The sequence below is a fragment of the Lampetra planeri genome, chromosome 6, assembly GCF_965212315.1.
Source record: "Lampetra planeri chromosome 6, kcLamPlan1.2.h2, whole genome shotgun sequence".
NCBI lineage: Eukaryota > Metazoa > Chordata > Hyperoartia > Petromyzontiformes > Petromyzontidae > Lampetra > Lampetra planeri.
In genome coordinates this window covers 860,199-879,818 of record NC_136112.1, presented here as the reverse complement: position 1 = coordinate 879,818, position 19,620 = coordinate 860,199, and the positions used below count along the sequence as shown (strand labels likewise).

Below are 19,620 nucleotides of genomic sequence, written 5' to 3'. Positions count from 1 at the left end.
CGATTGAGAGGCGTGAAACAGCATTGCCTCTTTGGAAATTAATCAATTGAACAACTGCCGTCGGCTGCAACAAGTGTGTGAATGTGTCTTGAGTGACTTGCCAACAACAAACGTGTACTTTTGAGTCGCATAAATAGTTGATGAATTAATTTTGACATGTTATGAACCTGCAGAATAACTGTATCCATGTACGGAGCTCTAAGCGATGTGATTTGGGGTGGGGGCGTCGTGCAGGGCACGGCCGTGGCGATCTGCAGACGCATCGGTATCTTTGGCGAGGACGAGGACGTGAAGGACAAGGCGTACACGGGCCGCGAGTTCGACGACCTCCCGCTGGAGGAGCAGAGGTTGGCTTGTCAGCGCGCACGCTGCTTCGCCCGCGTTGAGCCCTCGCACAAGTCCAAGATCGTGGAGTTCCTGCAGAGCTGCGACGAGATCACCGCCATGGTGAGTCGCGCTGTCCCTCCGCACCGGGGCCTCCTTTTTGTTTTGGAAACCTAGCTAATTGCAGTGAATGTCGATGGGTTTTCTAAAGCTGTTCCCTGCTCGAATGAGCAATGGGGCACGACACTCGTCCGTGTTGGTGTGACCTTGAGGCAGTGGTGAGTATTTTGCATTCCTGTCAGGTCAAGCGAGTCATTGTGGTCACTTGTTGATGCCGGGACATCGGGAGGGGTGGAAGGATCGGGAGCTCCGACCGCCATCCCTGGGTGCGCCTCCGGCGACCGTGGCCATCCCTTCCGGGCAGCAGTCGCCGCTGGCGAGAGTTGCAAGCGAAAGTTTCAACGTTCGTTTGCTCCTTTTTTTAAATGTCCCCAGACTGGCGACGGCGTGAACGATGCCCCGGCGCTCAAGAAAGCCGAGATTGGTATCGCCATGGGCTCCGGCACGGCCGTGGCCAAGTCTGCGTCCGAGATGGTGCTCGCCGACGACAACTTCTCGTCCATCGTGGCGGCCGTGGAAGAGGGGCGTGCCATCTACAACAACATGAAGCAGTTCATCCGCTACCTCATCTCCTCCAACGTGGGCGAGGTGGTGTGGTGAGCGACCTACCCTGCCGACTTCCCGTATCGCGTACTAGTGCACCGACTGGCTGGTCTCACGGCTGCTCAGAATTACGACCGCTGGCTACTCGCCTACCGGCTACCTGCACACATTTGCTAGCTTGCCACACATTGTGGCTACCCACACACACCTACTGGTTATTTAGTAACGTGCTGAAATGCTCGTAAAAATACTGGCCCAATCCCAACAATTATCATGCAAGGGAAGCTTTGAGTTTGAAGTGTCATTTGAAACTCGCGTTGGAACGGTGCAAAATCAACTTTGGTTTGTAGCTATTGCCTATTAAATATAACACGTGCATCAGTTTAATGTGTTTTAAGAATCGCTGTTTTGTAATTCATGTTTTGTTGCAATGTTTTCTTCTTACTCACCGCATCCACTAGAGGAGTTGCCACATACCACATTGTTTAAAAAAAAAATTGTTCGAATCAAATTGTGACCCTGAATTAGGACGTTTTTTTGCATCTCTGCGGTGGGGAATCATTCTGACTCACCTGCACACTTTACCCCGAGCACATTGGTTAAGGCGAATGTGTGCAGTGGTTTAGATTAAACTCCTACAGCCCCTGGCCCCGTCTGATGTCTTGGCTCCCTCCTCTCACCGATGACCCCCCCCCCCCCCATAACCCCAGCATCTTCCTGACGGCCGCCCTGGGCTTCCCCGAGGCTCTGATCCCCGTGCAGCTGCTGTGGGTGAACCTGGTGACGGACGGGCTCCCGGCCACCGCGCTCGGATTCAACCCCCCCGACCTGGACATCATGGAGAGGCCTCCCCGCAACCCCAAGGAGCCCCTCATCAGCGGCTGGCTCTTCTTCCGTTACCTCGCCATCGGATGTACGTTGCACTTGTTTTGTAAAAAAAAAAAACGATTTTTTTTTTCTCCTTCATGAACGGGGCTGCCCGTGCCACGAGATCAAAGTATCCGTTGGGGCTGTCTCCCCGAGCAGTGCAACCCGTCGCGTAGGAGGACGGCTCGCGTGTGTGGAGATGGCAGAAGCTACCTCCCCTGAGATCCATTTCAGTCGCCACCGATCCATGCGGTAGAGATGGCAGGCACCTTTCCCAGTGCTTGGCATCCGGGCGAAGACCACTGCCTCGCTTGACTTAAGAAGCCAGTTTAATTGCAGGCAGCTACCTTGATTTGAATCCTGGATCTCGGGTGGTGTTGGCTCGGCCACCCGGTATGCTCAGATTGGCATTGCTCTCGAAGTCGGAAGCAACCAGGAAAGCTGTGACTACGTTTGTGAGCGTCCCCTAAAGCATCACGTTTTAATCGCCGATAATTCTAAATTGACAGACAGCCTGGGACACGCAGCCCAGGTTTGTTTTTCTGGGTTCTGTATTTGATGCGTTCTCTTTAGTTGTATTACTTTCCACCACCCTTACAAACAATACACCAGTCCATGTGAAATGGTTGTTGGTGTATATTCGTTCGTCGCAGGTGAAAATATGCCTCGGCATGTTTTTAAATGCCATCGCTGAATTGTAAAATCTATTTTCCCCAAAATGCCTCTTAAGTTGGGTTTAAGAGGTCATTGCAGTCACGCTGGTTATTCCACTTAATCCCAATCTCGTAATCACTTCCTCCTGCCGGATCCTGTAGATATTGTTCATTTGAAACCCAATCTTTGCGGTCTTAAGGTCTGTGGCCATAGCACTGAGCAGTAGGCAGCCTCCCCTCCCAACGTTCCGATGGTTACCACAAGGCACGAGTCCCCGATCCCACCAAATGGCCACCAACCTTTAATCTACCTCGAGCACCACCTTCACAAGTGGAAATTCAACGAAAGCATGGCACATGATTGCGGAAACACAGACCCAACCTTGGACCGCAGTGTAGTGAACTGCCATGTAATTGGAAAGTTTTACAGGCATTCTGTACAATCGACCATTCTTTGAAGCCATTTTCTTGCTAAATAATTACTCGACCTCTGTGTGCTGTGAAGATGGCCCATTGCCCCTATTAAATATTGTAATTTTCAGCCCACAGTGTTGTTGGCGAATGTAAGTTCGTTATTTGTGCTTTTGCATCACTGCCAGCACAGCAGTGCCACCAAATTATTTGTTAAATCTGAATGTAGACTCATAGATGGCTGTCCATGCATCACACGCAAGAGAAAGACTAATCTCCCGGAGCCCTCGATGCCTTGAGCAGATGCACTGTGCCGAGTGTTCCACAACACGCGATCAGGGTCCCTTTTAACCACCACTTTCAGATGATCTCTACTCATTGTGTTTGGTCACATCTCACGGCCAGAACCCGGATCTTGGGAGAAGATTAGAAGTTGCCTGTTATGCGTACAGGTTGTACCGCGTGTTCGGACGTCGTGTTGAACGCGACGCTGTCCAACCGGAAAGCACGTGGGGAACAATACGGCCCGACCACGAAACCTGATATGGTCCACAACAATAATCCTCGCAGTCGTAATTTGTTGTTTACTTACCGAGTCTCAAGATGGGGGGAGGAGAAGGGAGGCTGTTGCAATGACTCCTCAACTGTCACGTGTCATCGCTGCCACTTTCAGGCTACGTGGGCGCTGCCACGGTCGGTGCCGCCGCCTGGTGGTTCATGGCGGCCGATGACGGGCCTGGTGTGACGTTCTACCAGCTGGTAAGGGGAGGCACAGCCGGAACTTCCACCCCCTCCGTCGGGTCGTTTCAATGAGGTTCTGCTTGTCATGGTGTCATTCGTCGGTGTTTATTTAAACCCAGGTTGCCCTTTGAAATTACATTGGGGCCTGTCTTGGTGGAATCTAACCTGCTTATTTATGAAGGTCATCTGCCTACCCTGATCTTTTGAACTAAGAGTGTTTGTGTGGAGAGTGGTGGTGTAGTAAATCACACACAGTCGTACACTCTGCAACCTGCGTTGGATTTCCCAGCCACAGGTAATGTCATTTAGCAATTGGTATCTGAACCTGTTCTGGGTTTCCTGTCGGTCAACTCGCCTGTCAATTATCTGGTGGGTGTAAAACATTAATATTGGGGAAAGGTTGCTGCCGGGTATGGTGCTGGCTGAATCGCACCCTGATGTGCTGCGCTGGCTTTAATAGGTGCTCGCGAACAGCACTTTACCCGCTAGCATAGGAGGCAGAAGGTACGATATTGTAACGCTAACATTGTGCAAAAGGCGACTGATGCAGCAAACGGCGGCACACTTGTGACCATAGGCACATTGCAGCGCAATGAAACAACGTTACAACGGCTTCATCTCGATTGAGCAATCCTCAGTACAGTCTAGCCATGTGCTGTGTTGGGCTTCAAGGTGTTCGTCATATGTACAAGACCTCCCTGATCGCCACTCTTGTCCTGTCGACGAGAGCCAGCGGACACTGCGCCGGCGCAGTGACGAAGTTTGACGTTCATTTTTGTTTCTCCTGCAGAGCCACTTCATGCAGTGCACCCCGGACCACCCCGACTTTGAGGGCCTGGACTGCCACGTGTTCGAGTCTCCGTACCCCATGACCATGGCCCTGTCCGTGCTCGTCACCATCGAGATGTGCAACGCTCTCAACAGGTGGGGCTCGCCGCATGTCTCCATCGGTGTTGGGGGCGGTGTGAGACCGGTTCTGGAAAAAATGACCCAATAACAATATTCTATTGCGTTTTAATATTAAAATATGTAAGAAAATATACACTAACTTGTATTGGCCAAACAAACCCAATGTTTGTATGTTCTCCTCCTGTTGGGCACCATGTGTTACCTCCGGCCTCTCGAGTTTCATCCTCTCGTATAGCTAAACGCAAACCACACAGAGTAAACCGGTATTGGCCCAAACCACATCCGAATGCTGGAAAAAAATTACCTGAAAATCACTAAATTGGGATCACACACAACAGCAACGCCCGCCAACACCCCCTTCCCCTCCCCACTGTAAATACTTGGCAGGATCCTCCTGAAAGAAGCCTGAGACCCTGAGGCTTTCCTGTGTGGACAAGCGCGTTATGGTGTAATTTATTTGCTGCATGCTACATCGCGGTTGGACATTCGCGTGCATTTCACATCGATTGCCACTGGGCAAGTCACCAGCGGGTTATCCTACGGAGATGGTTGCCCCGCCCTGGTGGGGGATGTGGAACTTCCACCGCTGGCTCGGGGCTGTAAACGGGAGATTAGCGCCACCTCTGCTCGCTTAAGCAGGAAATGACTTGGAATGTGTAAGTTATTCATTATATATTACATATTCGGAGCCGCCATGGTGTGACGACTGGCCATACTGGGCTTCAAAAGTATTGACTGGTAATTGTGTTTTTTGTCCCTGTGTGTTTTTTTGCCCCAGGGCTATGTTTTCAGCAGGGGCCAGGGCAGCTCAATCCAGTGTTGTACTGTACTATGCTGTCCTTCAATGTGTATGCTGCCCGCCTTAACCAACCCATATTGATGAGTGTGGCAAAGCGTGCTCGAATAGCCCCCCAAAATGTGTTTTATTACCTACCAAGCCAATGATGGGTTCTTTGTCCTGCAGCCTGTCGGAGAACCAGTCTCTTCTGCGCATGCCGCCGTGGGATAACATCTGGCTGCTGGGCGCCATCTGCCTCTCCATGTCCCTGCACTTCCTCATCCTCTACGTGGAGCCGCTGCCCGTGCGTACTCGCGTGCCCTGGCGCTGGCGGCGCCGGCAGGAGACTGTAATACCACGTGGATTTATACAGCTGAATGGAAACGTTTGAGAATATTTTATTTTTATCGAGGCGGTCTGTTATAGGCCAAAGTAAATCGTAAGGTATTGAGCAGCGGCAGGGAGTTGACAGCATATCATGGGAATAAGAATATCTTGCAATGACAGAAAAGGGCAGAAATACATTGCCTGGAGTGGCGTATTATTACGCAACTGACAGACACTGGCAATTTTAATGTTCCAAAAAGACTTGCAAGTTTCCCAGTAAGGCTACCTCAAGTAGAGTACAAATCCTGTCAAAACCAGGACCAGTAGCAACCCTAGTTAGACCGTCTGCACACTCGACAGCCACCCTCCCACTGTGGTCGAGTGTGGGACGTTGAATTGGTGCCGAACCGGAAGCCGTCGCCCAGTCAACCGCCCGCCCGCCACCCAACCGACGCCCGTGCCATTTTTTTTTTGTTCCACGCGCAGATCATCTTCCAGATAACGCCGCTGAATCTGGAGCAGTGGCTGGTGGTGCTGAAGATCTCGCTGCCCGTCATCCTGCTCGACGAGACACTCAAGTTCATCGCCCGCAACTACCTGGAGGGTAAAGAGCTCGAGTCTCCGCACTTCCCTGGCAAGGCGGGCGGGCCCGTCTACCTGGGCTCACACGCGCACGGCATCTCCTGGCCGTTCCTGCTCATATTTACACCACTCATTGTCTGGCTGTACAGCGTCGACACTAACATCAACCGCATGTTCTGGGCGTGATTTACCGTCGTTTTCGTTCCCCCCTCCCCCACCTAAAACCACCACCCCCACGCCGCCGCACACTTCCTGTATTTCCAGACCACCCACCCTCCCACGCCAAACCCTTCCTTGTTTATCGTTTTGATTTGGAAGAAATAATTGTTTATTCTTTTGTTTTGCCAACTCCAAGCAGACAAACAAGGTTGCGTCGTTGATTTGTACCGTCTCCCCAAGCCCGTGCGTGTACGTAGAGAGGAATCTGCACCGATGGCGGTTGTGTTGAGACGATGCAAACGCGTCTTTATTGGTTCTAATTTGTCACGCGAGAGTTTGCGCGATGGAGGGAGAAAAGGTATCCTTCCGTTGCAGCGTTCCATAGCCGCCGTCCTTGGAGCGTGCGTCCCCCCCCCCCCCTCACGCACCGCGGGCACCTCTTCGCCTGCCTACGAGAAACTCTCGAAGCTCTGTTGACTTGTCGTCTATATGTATTTTTTTTTCATTTTAAGAAATTCCAACCAACACCACTCGAACCGCCCACGAGCGGTCTGCGAGCACAACCGCGGGACGTCCTGTTTATTGATTGCATTATTCTTGATGATTTGTTTTTTGCAGCGGCAGTCCTTTTGGCCCCGGCACACGTTTGTGTAATTATCATTGGAAGGGGTTTTTTTGCGTAACTGCCCCTAGTTGTTTTTACCTTTTTTTGAAGATTTAATAGTTAGGTTATTAGAATTCTAAATGAATTTTAAATCTTAAACAACAAAAACAACTAAATTAGTGGAAAGACGGTTAGAATTAATGTTGGCATTGCCTCAAAGTGGCAACGCTTGTACGTTTTTTGTGATGCCATAAACTATAAAAGACATTGAGGTAACGAACCAATCTTGCATGGTGTGAAGGTGCTTGATCAATTAACTGCTCGTGTCGTTCACTGTTTGACTTGACGTGCTAAAAGTGTAGTCTTGAAACCAAGCATCAGTTGTGTTTGCGTGTTTGTGCGTGTGCGATGCACGTGTGCGTACATGCGTTCCAGCACGCGCGCGTGGACACACGCACACATATATTAATACAAGGGGGTGGAGGGGGGTTTTCTCCTGCACATGCTAAGAGTGGTGTGTCCTGGCTGTCTCGTAATCCCCTCTCGCTTGAATTCATTCCCTCGTGTTCGTTTACAAAGCTGAGGATGAAGAGCGGCCGCATCCGACCGCCCAAACTCAAAATCTATCTTCGTGTGCAGAAAAAGGCCCCCCACCTCCACAGAGTTCGTGTTTGTTCTCGTCTCGTGCTGCTGTCCCCCCCCCCCCTCCTTACCCCCTTGCCTCTCTAACCACACTTCTTCCACGGATTTTTAAAACGAAGGTATTTATTTGAAAAACAAAAACACGGATGTATTTTTTATTGTCTGAGCAGACAACTTGGAATTGGTCCGTTAAAAAGTTTATAACGCAAATGCTGTTGCAGGATTAACGATCCAGATATTGTTTAATGAATTAATAAAACTTGTAAATGTACAGTCACACCTACAAACCAGTGCTTGTTCAAGTTTACTCTCCTTGTTTTGCGGTCTGCATTCCCGTTGTAGGTAACACCACCAACCATCATCACCCACCGCCACTAACGCGTTAGGACAAAGTGCTCTCAGTGGGCATGCAACGGAGTTCCCCTTTTATTTAAACTCCATTGTATTTGTTGCTTTTAAGGTGGGGATTCTTTGTAAACCTTTTTGGCGGCTACCTGCCGCCGCGAAAGGCGCCTTGCCACGTGTCACGATGTAGTCATTCCAGTTGGTGAACGACGACCTGTTTTGCTTGCACGTGTGTGCGTGTGCGGTGATCCGAGGCGAGGCAGTCTTGTTCCACGGGCCCCTGCCGCTACCACCACATCCCTGGGGGGAGGGGAGGGGATTTGGTAGTCTTGGGCTCGCTCTTAATTCTGTGTAGAACTTGTATCACTTTGACAGCGTTAACAGTGTAAAAGTGATGCGTCGGTGGGCAGAGTAAGTAGCAGCCATGTACGGGTCGTGCATGCCGCTATGCCCGACCGCGCACGCGTTGTGTGTGTGTGTGTGCGTTTCCCCGTTTGCCGTGTCTTTTTATTAATCACCTGCGGTGTGTCCTCATGTTGCCTGTTAATGTTTTCATGCCTGCCCTCTTCGGGGTTTGATGAGTGAGTATAACTACTTTACATTATTTATATAACCCTGACGCGCGCGCGCACTCTCACTAACGAATGCATTCCATGTCGCTGGCAGACAGGTTTCTCCGTGAATGATTTTTTCTGTGTTTTTTACCTGCAGATATAATTAATGGCCTATTTGCCTGCGGACTTGTGAATTGTCTTAACCCCGGCCCCGATGATTTGCAGTAGCTGCATTTGACTCTAAAATGTTCATATTACCCAATACGGCGCTGCCCCGAGTTGCCGCAGCAGCAGCTTCTCTCGTTTTCTTAAGCGCTTGCAAAGAAGCACCACTTTCTTGATTAAATCCGTCAACGCGAAATTACCTGGCATGTTTCACTGCACGCACATCCCGGTGATGTGTAATGAATGCGGCACCGGGGCTCACGTCGCTTTGATTTATTCCGCTGCTGCTGCCGAGCACGCTGCACCACGGCATGGGGTGGGAGCACGTGGGTGGGTGGGGTGCACGAGGCGCGGTGGCTGAAACGAGTCGGTGCTCCGCGACGCATTTGCTCAATGCGCCGCGTGTTCATATATTTACACACACGCACACACATGCACCCCACAATAATGCTCGTTAATCCACTGCTGGATACACAGCCCTCGCGACGCCGTGCGTGCGCGTGGTTGTTTGGGGGGGGTGGGGGGGGTAGGTTAATGTCACCATGCCTCCAACCACGAATGGCCATTGCGGGTCTGTGGAGGGCGGGCATGGTTGTGACTCTTGCCAAATTACGAACTCTGGGGCAAAGTCGCCCGTCTCGTGCGCAGTAATGCAATGTGCATTGTACACGAGTGATGTGAAACAACGGGCAACATTGGCACGTACATCAGTGGTGGTGAAGTTGTGCTACGGTGCATTCAATGAGCCGAAGCCGGTGGCTTACGGAGCGGCAGGGGGGGGGGGCGCGTGGCATCAGCGCGCCCCGGGCACACGGATCCCGAGTCGCGCTCGCCGTCGTCGCTAACGCCGCTCCCTTCTGTTTCTCTCTCTCTCTAGGAATGAACACGAACTTTTAGGCCTCTCTCCTGTCCGCCCTTCAGCCCCTTGAACAGTAGTACGTAAAACAAACAAAGCGGGGAAGAGGCGCGTCACGAGCGTCTTGCATGTTCTAGAAGAACAAACAAAAAACCAAAACGGCGGAACCTCGCAACAAGATCTCTGCCGTGTGTGTCCCGTGTGTGTGTGTGCGCGTCTCGGGAGAGTGGGTAGAGTGGTAGACCAATGTAGGACGGTGTGCCGAGTCCATGTGTTTGTGGCGTAGAGGTGAGTATCCCGTGACAGGCGGCGGGGTGTGGGTTGGTGTGAGACTCCCGTCTGGGGCGGAGTACGTGACCCCCCCCCCTCGACTGTGCACGGATCCTACCGTAGGATTGCCCCCCCCCCCACCGGCCTCTCCCCGTTCGTGCCGCTGCCAATGCTGCCCCCAAATTCCCCGTGGGGTCGCGTTAATTTTATTAAAGAAGCGAATACCCCTAGGTTAGGTGTGGGGGGGGGTGAGCGGATGGCCTCGTCTCTCCCCCAAGCTGCATGCGACCTGTGTGCGTCTCCTGCACATGCCCTTGCCCCCCCCATCCCCTTCCCGGTCCCCTTTCCTCCCTTCATCGGCCCCCGTAAAACCCCGAGTTTAGCCGCCGGGTGTGTTGTGATCAGTCGAACTCCTCCACCACCACCGACGACGATGCTCGTCACCGATCGTTCCTCTCCGTCCAGACCAGGAGGAGCCCATTCGACTCGGTGGCTGCTGCTGCTGCTGGTGTCACGAATCGAGCCCGACGGACGCGCTGCAGTCCCGTGCGGTGCCCTAATTGTATCCTCGTCCCTTTCATGACTTTCATTGTTAAGAACAAAAGACCCCTAAGAGTGATTCGCTGTGACGGTGACAACCGATTGGCTCGACGACGACGTCGAGGGACATGGTGGGGGGTGGGGGGGAGATAGCCCGGCCCCCCCCGGGGCTTCGGTTTTAAGTTGTTTTGAATCGTGTTGTGGATTAATTTGTAGTTTCTCTCCCTCCGGCGAGAACGCGGTTCTGCGTGGGTTGAGGCGTCTGGCTGTTGATTTGGAATCCATCGACCGCACCAGCCCCACGCCCCCCCCCCCCCGTGTACAAACGAACGAGTTGGTGGCGTCTCGCGTTGATGGATCAGCGTTCGCAATCGGCGTCCCATAACGCCGCCGTCCTATATATACTGTATGTTCATCCATAGCCCCATTGCGCGGTGGATATTGAGAGCGGTACTACTGTAACAATTGGGGGGGGGGGGGTCGTGGGGGGCAGGGCCAACCAGGGGTGGGGGGCCTTTTAAGATGGAGCCCCCCCTCCCCCCTCGGGTTTTCAACAGCAGCGCCCCCCCCCCCAACCTCCCCCCCCCCCCGGCTCCACGTGTACAGGCCCACCAACCTTGGTTACAAAGACGTCGAGACATTGCGTGTGTATACAGTACTTTAATGGAATTTCCATCTTTGTTTAAAATAACATTAATAATATAAAATAATATTGTAATATTACAGCATGCCTTACGTGACTGGTACTCCTTCTGGTGAGAAAAATGCAAGCGCCAGATAAGAAGATTAACTTATAATCCCGTGACCCAGAAGATGTTGACGATGAGCAGTTGTGGAGGGGGAAGCGATGGACGGATTTAAAGGTGGTTGTTGTTGTCTGGATGAATGTACGGACGACGGAGGAGGTGTAACGGGTTCTCCCGCAGTAGCAGGGATCGCAGAGAGTAGATCTCGTCAGAGGCGTCGTCGCGAGCAGATTTAAAAGTCCTCTCCGTGCGCGCGTCCACGTGTCCGCGTGTCCGGGCACTGTAGCGTGTACAGTAGCGAGCGCGTGTTTCCTACTCGTGCGAGGTGGGAGGGTGGGCGAGACGCGTGTCTCTTCCTGCGAGCCGCCTCCTCTTCCTGCTGCTGCTGCTGCTCATGACGATGCTGGGTTTTGTAACTCGCACAACCAAAAATAAAAGCGCCAGTCTCTGACTGTTAAAACAGAAGAGGGTCTCCCGCTCGTGTATTCGGGGTTCGCTTGCGCGGCGCGCGCCCCCTTGTGGGAGAGGCTCTCGCTCAGCCATCCGTGGCGATGATATTGGGGTTGGGGGGGCAAAGGCAGCATTGAGTTTCGGGAGATGAATCTCAGAATCTTTACACTGGAGGAATCCGATGAGCTATAAAGCTCTTTTAAACAGATCTTCAGTAAGGGGCAGGTCGCAACAACAAACGATACACGATAGGAGCGCAAAGTTTCGGAAAGGTAAGTAAGGCACTTTTTTTAAACACGTTCCTTCGTAGTGGGCAGGTAGGAACTTGGTCGGACAGTGCATTCGTGCACGACAGACAGACAAATAATCCCTGGTGGGTAGTGTGGAACCTGTTATTCCTACCTGTATAAAATGTAACCATATAAAGCCCACAGCGTTTCGTTGTTTTAGAACAAGGTCTGCTGCTGGCCACGGCGCGAGGACTTCAGTTAATAATAACTTCACGAGGGGTTCGTGTCGTCGAAGGGTCGCAGCCTGCATTGGGCCAATTGTATAATTGTTGTAAAGCGCATTGAAGTCGAGGCGCGATATATCTACACACGAAGATGTGAGCCTCGGTCTGCTGCTGATGTTCTGATTGATGCGATTGGTCGTTCCTGGTCGCTGCGGCTCCACGTGTCACGCGCTGTTCGTGTCGCCACGAACACGACCACCACCGTCACCTGGGCCAAGGGGACGTTCACTCGAATCGAGATGTGACGGGGAGAGCTAAATACCCAACCAAAGTCTCTCAAGGGCCCAGACATCGATCGTCTTCGAGCGAAACAAACTCAATATCGAAGGACTCTCAACAATTAAATGTCACTTTCCAGCCAGAAACGTTTTGTCAACGCAACTATTACGAAGGAGAGCCATCATCACAGCGATACAGGACGCGGTTGGTCTGGCTCCACCAACTGAATGTGAAATTGTAGATGTTGCTCTGAAGCAACATCGGCCGTGCGAAAGAAGAATACAACCTTTGGATGAACGCATTTCCCTCCCCACGCCATACGTAGATCGTGGGGGTTATTTGATCAAACTTCACGCTGGTCACGGCGGCAACCTAATTGAGAACATAGATAGATCACGATGTTTTTGCTGCACCTGCCGTCAGCTGAAACGTAGCCCTTGCATCCCAGTGATAAGCTGTCTGTGATAATCACGCATGCAAGCACTATCCAGGCTCAACGCTGCTTAGCTTGCAAGATTCTGTGTTGATTTGGTAAGTGACCCGACTGTGAAAACAGCTGTTGCAAGGCTGGTACTGCAGCCCATCGATTGTCCTGCAATGATCCCCTTTGTTTAAAAATAAATCCTGAGTCTCAAGACTCGTTTAGGACAGTCCTCTATTGAAATGCTTCGCCATTTTATTAAACACATTCCTGCGGAGGGAGCTGGTAGGAACGTTGGGTTGCTCAGTCAATGGCCAGGGTCAACGGCGTCGTGGTGTATTTTGCAAATATGCCCGACTGAGGGCGGGCACAAGCCGGCCTGAGTAGGTTAAACGTTGAGTTTTATAAGGGCACCACGGGGTTGACCAGCCCCTCCCCACCCAGCCCCAGCCCCTCCCTGCACGACGGACGGACACACTAACCCCCTGTGGGCTGGTGTAACCAGATGTTCCTACCAGTAGGAGCAGTTTAAGCACAGAAACGTAGTTCCCAGAGAAAATCTGCCGCTTGTACCACACTGCCACCTACTGGTCACCTCACGACTTGGTAAACAGGAGAAATCCAGTGACAGCCCCGTGTCCATCTTCACTGCGAGATGAGGGTCTCACCAGTAGCCCAGACTTAACCCTGCCAACTGTGTTTCAAAACATAGTTGTCGCACACATTAAGATGATTTGTGGACTGTAAAAGTAACTTTTCATTTGCAAAGCAGCAGCACTTTCACAGAATGGCACCCCAGCCCCTTGCATCAACTTGTTTTCACTCGGTTTGATCACAGGATCTCAGCGGTGCCAGCTCTGGGGATTTGACCTTGGGAGTCACAATTCCACCACGGAATAAAACGGTGAACTTTCACGTCCACCTACCCTGGACGGGGAAACCCAAGATAAAACAATATTTCAAGTGACTTCAGGTATCAAGAATACAATTGACGGCAATTCTCATCCTGATGTCAATACCGAAGATCAAGGCAGACCTTGCTCAAGTTGGACCCAATCGCCTGCAAAGGGCAAGTCGAGAAAGAACGAATTGTACAACTGAGAATACTACAAATGATATCATAAATGCTGAATGGAAATTCAACTGGTGACTCACCTTGCATAACCACACCAAAGCATGTGACATTAGTCACAAGCGACGATCGATGTTACATCCAGCATTATGAATCTGTGGCTCGAAGTTTTTTTTATTGAATACAGACAACAAATGACGATGACAAAAGCTGAGCTCCGTTACAGGCAACACAGTGGCAGAAATGGGGATAGTTTTTTCTTTAGTTGCGTATAAATAATTGCTTATAGCAGGCAGAACGGCACAGTATTAGAAATAGCTGTCTGCCTTTGCGAGACCGTGACAGATTAACATGACATTTTTTTTGTAAAAAACAGCAAGTTTGAAACATAACGACACGATACAGTAAGAGATGCATCATCTTATTCGAGATCAAACAAAATTACGCTGAACCTAATTATCTCAGAAACATACTTGTATTTTGTTGTGTAACTTCCTGCTTATATTTTATAACTTTCATTATACTTCATCGAACTCTCTCAAATTCACTGGCATTTGACAAAACCATTGAGCTCCTCCAGGAAGTGGATGTACTCCTGGTGCTCCAGCGCCGTGCTCAGTTCCACCAGCTCGTCTGCAAACGTGTTGTCCACCCCGCGGTCCGCCAAAAAGTCCATCATGTGGTCGTACAGCGTCTGCAGGTGGGCGGCATAGCGATCGGGGGATGGGCATCGGTGGGCATGCGTGGGTGGGGAGCGAACGTGGCTTTCGTTATTTTACCGACGCAGCAGCAGCAGCTGCACCCATCAGCTGCTCCAACTAGATTCGTGTCGGTTCTGCGCAATGTCCAGCTACGACAACGTAACGCGAGGAGCCCTCCATCGACCACTGCTGGTCACGGGGCTCCCGATGCAATGTGGAAGACGAGGGCTGTTTGACCGGACTTAACCACGCTGGTCAGCGTGGGGGAACATCGGGAGTGTCGAAGTGCAGCGCACCATTACATGTTGCAGCACTGCCCTCTGCTGCCCAGTAATAATGAGTACAGCCCACAACCCGAAATGCATGCTGGTCACCAATACAAGCATTAACAGGGCTCAATACCAGCTCGGATTTCTAGATCTGGGCTCAGGCACAATCCATGCGATTTGGTCATATGCAGTGCTAAATATTACGGCTCTGTAACCAAGAAGCGTAGCGGCAGACCGAGCACTCACCCAGTCGAGCGTGTCCGTGTTGAGCGTGTAGCTTGTGTCCTTCCAATCGTCCTCGGCCGTCGGCTGGAAGCTCACCTCCCGGATGGCGAAGATGTCTCCATCCTCATCACCCTCTTCTCCGTGCGCGATCTGTTCATTGTGACACGACAGGCGAATCGTGATCAGAGTGTGAAGAGGGGGCCCTGAAGACATTCTCTTCTGTTGTCTCTCAATCGCGTTCCAATTGCGCATCATGTTGTCACGAGAGCAGCAAGTTTTCGTTCGGGGCAGTGTAACGTCACCGCGTGTTCGAGGACGGCCTCTGGAAGGTGCCATCACAAAACTACTTCTGAGGTCCCATAAATGTTATCCATACTAGTTAGTGCTGTCACACTCCTACCAGCCCTCATACAGTTGATGTGATGCATGACAAGTTAAAACAAACACATTGAAATCTTCAGAGCTGTAAATTTGATTGGGATGAGGCCACCAACTCGCTGCACTTGAGGAAGCAGTTTATTAGCAGGTGGCTGAAACCCGATATCCAACCCAGGACCTCGGCAACGCCGGTTCAGTGGCCGCCAGCCCTCTAAGCCACCAAGGTCACTTCTTATGAAATGTATTGACACGGTGCTGCCATGAGACACCTCCTCACCTCATCGTCTGGGTAGTGGCAGTCAAATACGAGGTTCAACTTGGAGTTGCTCTTGTTGACCTCCACCACGAAGTTGGGCGTGGACACCAGGTCGGGCTGTCGATCGCAAACGGGGGAGAGACAGGTCGGCATTACCGACATGCTCGTGTGTGACACACACACACACACCGCTGTGTAGAGCCGGTCACAGCTGCAATGGGAGCGAGCGAACGAGGGTATCAGAAGCTCACCTCCTCACTCTCATCCTTCTTCTCTTCTGCAGGCTCATCTGCGTTCGGGGGGATGCTGTTGTTGATGTTAAATGTCACTGTAATGCTGTGAATTATAAAAACAAAACCCAAAGACAAATGTGAGGATTTCCATACAGTGTATAAGTTCAGTATTGGCAAACGTGTGTGTGGTGGGCACCTGATGATTAACCACTACTGCCAGGATTTTATTCATTATCATCACCACCACCGCTATTTTCTGGAGCGAATCTCAGATGTCCCCTTCGCAGTCTGGCGAGCGGTGGGGCCTGTGAGCGTACGTGCGCAGGGAGGCCTCACCACGGCAGCAGCGCGAACAAAGACCCACTCGCCATGCAGGGAACGGGACATCTGAGCGGGCCGGTTTGAGAGTGTGATACGGGAGAGTGTGATGCAGGAGAGTGTGATACGGGAGAGTGTGATGTGGGAGACCGTGGGGGGGGGGGGGGGCTCACGTCTCGCCCTGGAGCTTCTTTATCAGCTTGGCTTCGGTGCCGTTGAACTCGATCTCCCAGCCGGCCACCTTGGGCAGCGCCTTGTGCTTCTGGATGTTCTTCTCCTCCTTGATTTCGTCCTTGAGGAACTCGGTGAAGGCTTTGTCACCTGAACGAGGGCCACGTGATCCCCAGGAGCAGACGCGCACACACACACACGTGTTCAGAATCACCATGTATTATGTATATAGCGCTCCTCCCGTGCAGCGAGTGCATCGAAAGGCGTTTTAACAAAGGCGCCGATGGCAACATGGACTTACTTGCCCCGTCACGGGAATGTGTAATTTACACCACTGGCTCTGGGCTGTCCCAAGTGAATTATTTAAGTTTGGAGACACTTTGGGTGCCAGCGTACGGACACACGAGAGACGCATGACGTTTACAAGCTGAACATTACTCATGAGATGATATAAGATATCGCATTGAAATATATTGCACATTAGCTTGGCTTTCAAAACAATAAACATTAACACGAATTATCAATCAGTCACTGCTATCATTACTCAAAAGACGTACTTGTTGCAGCAAGTACGCCCACTCACCTAATTACTGGGGGTTTTTCCAATTAACCAACCCATTGGCATCATTAAATCACGTTTAAATATCACAATAAAAAAATAACCCGACGTTAATTAGGCCCTCCGACGGTGCTAATTCTGGGCTGCGCTCACCGATCGTCAACGAGGCAACACAAACCACTGAGGAGCCGGCTGCGACTGGAGCACGCGGGCCGAGGGCTTCTTAGGCCACACCCGGCGCCCTTGAGCCTCCATCGCAGCCCGCCTCGGATTAATCCACTCAAGACGTCTGTGCACCGCGGAGCATTCGCTGCTAAATCAACGCTTTTAATTCTGAAACGTTTTCGTGATCAAGTTGAACATTTCGGAGGGCGTGAGATTAGGCGGAGGAGGCGCAGCTCCAACCCCCGCGTCCTCTCGCATCTCCCCGTCGCCCTAGGCCCGGCCGCGCACCGGCAGTACGGGCCCAGAATGTATCGATGATTGGCATCAGACAATTATTGACGTTTCAAGCTATCAATTGAGTTAAATTATACATCTTTTAAGAACCCGGACAGTCAACAACTGCCACTTAAAAGTGTTTTCTGTAAACGTGCGCTGGGGGTTAGGAGGAGGCACGGAGAGGCAGGCCTCGGGGATGGATCCCGGGCAAAGAAATCGGCTAAGGGACCTCACGGATATGCAGTGGGGATTAAACAGAGCAGGCGGGGTGGTCACAATGAGAGTGCTCGGAATCGCGAGATCGGGCATCGGGGACGATATCAGAGAAGGGGAGCCGGTGAAAGGCCCCGCGGGCTGACAGGAGGTGACAGAGGAGACCTCGGCCGCCAAGACTAAGCCCTTGGGGCCCATTACAGCCAGAACACTGCGGCAGCCTTACTTTCCGTGTGGAGGCCGCCGCAGCCACACGACAGGCTGCCGGGCACCCGCGGGATGAGTCCGCTGCACGGTGCGGCCCAAGCCCAGGCGCGGCCTTGAGGCGGCGCGGGCCATGGGGCCCGCGAGCCGGACAGCGGCAGCAGCCGCGTCGTCCCGCCTCGGCTGAGGGTGCTGAGCGGGGCCGCGCCGCACAGGCGAGCAGCCTTGGCCACTTTGCTGAGGAACATGGCTGAGATGAGAGAGCCGGTGACCGGGAGGCTGGTGGCGGGAGGGTTGAAACGTCGGACACGAGAGGGGAGACAGCCACGCGGACCCGACAACGCGAGAAGCACGTGTGCAAGGGGAGGGGCTTCCTGGCGCGCGCCCATTGGGCGGTGCGGCCACGTGACGCTGCGGCGGCGCGCGCCCATTGGCCGCAGCGGCGCGCGCGTGCGCCTTGGCGAGGGGCGCGTCACGTGGGGCCGTGACCGCGATGACCGCTCCCGGCCACGCTGCTGCATGAGCCCAGCGCCTCCCCCCCGCTGTCTCCAGGATCTATCCACTGCTGGATGACCCCAGTGTCCCCTCCCTCCGGGATCCATTGCTGGATGACCCCCGGACCCCAGTGTCCCCCTCCAGGATATATCCACTGCTGGATGAACCCAGTCCCCCCCTCCTCCAGGATCTATAAACTGCAGGAAGAGCCCAGTCCCCCCCCCACCTCTTACTCCAAGATCTATCAACTGCTGGATGAGCCATGTTTCCCCTCCCGCCAGGCTCTATCCACTGTTGAAGTGTGTTCATCACGCTCTAGGTACGCGACGTGCATAGCACGGTTGTAAACGTCCGGTGCGAAAGAAGTTTAACGTCCACGATCTGTCAACCGCTGGATGCGCCCAGTGTCCACTGCTGTTCTCATCCGTTTGGCAGAACCCCGCGGGGGGTGTCAGGGCAGATTGTGGGACAAAGAGGATCCGTGAGGGCTTCACGGTTTGACGCCAGGGGGGGGGGGGGTCCATCGATTAACTGGCCGAGTGTGAAACTTCTGCAACTGCAGTGAAGTGTTTGGAAGATAACATAACAATGCGTATTCATCTACCTGCTGACAGCCCGAGGGGACATTTAAACATCTTCTCTAACCTATAAATGCCATTCTTGATTTGAAGCTATCGTGACTGCAGGATATTCATACTCTTTGGTTCTTTCGGTAAAGTCAAGTGGGTAGAAAATAAAATAAATCACGACGTTTCGGGCGCAACACAAGCGTCCATCATCAGGTGGGAAAGCATGGTCTGCTGCCGGGGCAGACTGTTTTACAAGGTTTGAAATGGAAATGTGTGTAGCCCAAGGATCATAAAGAAGTGGCCGGGGCTAGTGATGTTAATGTGAGAGATTAGCATGATGTTCATGTGAAATCGAAGAGTGGTGCAATCCAAAGGCATGAGAGTGCAACCCAAAGCTTAGGTCGCAGCCAGCGCCGTGTATCCACATCGTCAGGATGCTACTTAGAACGCGTTTCGTAAAGCCCTCATCCCAAAGATACCCATCGCTATTTGTTGAATGGATAATTAATTAATTAAAGTTCCTATTTCGTTTTCAACTCTTAAACAAGAGCTTCCTGACACCTGGCGAGGTGGGAGGGTTGGGTTCTGGTTACCGCAACTGCTTCGGCTGTCGAGTGTCAAACACGTCCCATGGACTCTCCCGTGAGTCGTGTCTCCATCTGTGCCCCAGAACCTCCTCCAGTCACCCCGAGCCGGGCCTGCATTCACTCGCTAATTCACTGTATTGGGTGTTAGGATTCTTGTGGGAAGAAATCAGAGTGTCCGGAGAAAACCCC

General features: G+C 52.2%; 2 protein-coding genes across 3 annotated transcripts in view; one reads left to right on the top strand and one right to left on the bottom strand.

Moving 5' to 3' along the window:
* LOC144719323 (sarcoplasmic/endoplasmic reticulum calcium ATPase 2) overlaps positions 1 to 11,601 on the top strand; it is a 37,375-nt gene extending 25,774 nt beyond the window's left edge. Inside the window, exons 16-23 of one of the 2 annotated variants that reach the window (XM_078595164.1) lie at positions 235 to 447; positions 820 to 1,040; positions 1,698 to 1,900; positions 3,592 to 3,677; positions 4,450 to 4,583; positions 5,533 to 5,650; positions 6,160 to 6,277; positions 9,602 to 11,601. In XM_078595164.1, coding sequence (XP_078451290.1) covers positions 235 to 447; positions 820 to 1,040; positions 1,698 to 1,900; positions 3,592 to 3,677; positions 4,450 to 4,583; positions 5,533 to 5,650; positions 6,160 to 6,277; positions 9,602 to 9,621 — 1,113 coding nt within the window. In that variant the 3' untranslated portion in view covers positions 9,622 to 11,601. Of the gene's footprint in view, positions 1 to 234; positions 448 to 819; positions 1,041 to 1,697; positions 1,901 to 3,591; positions 3,678 to 4,449; positions 4,584 to 5,532; positions 5,651 to 6,159; positions 7,948 to 9,601 lie in introns of those variants that run through there. The other variant, XM_078595163.1, reaches the window with a different exon arrangement.
* Positions 11,602 to 13,968: 2,367 nt separating this feature from the next.
* On the bottom strand, positions 13,969 to 18,211 carry C1QBP (complement C1q binding protein). Its single transcript, XM_078595170.1, is given in 8 exon segments — positions 13,969 to 14,506; positions 15,029 to 15,157; positions 15,663 to 15,758; positions 15,893 to 15,977; positions 16,366 to 16,513; positions 17,803 to 18,040; positions 18,043 to 18,144; positions 18,146 to 18,211. Coding segments are annotated over 8 exon segments (1,014 nt in total). The 3' UTR covers positions 13,969 to 14,356.
* Positions 18,212 to 19,620: the final 1,409 nt, after the last annotated feature.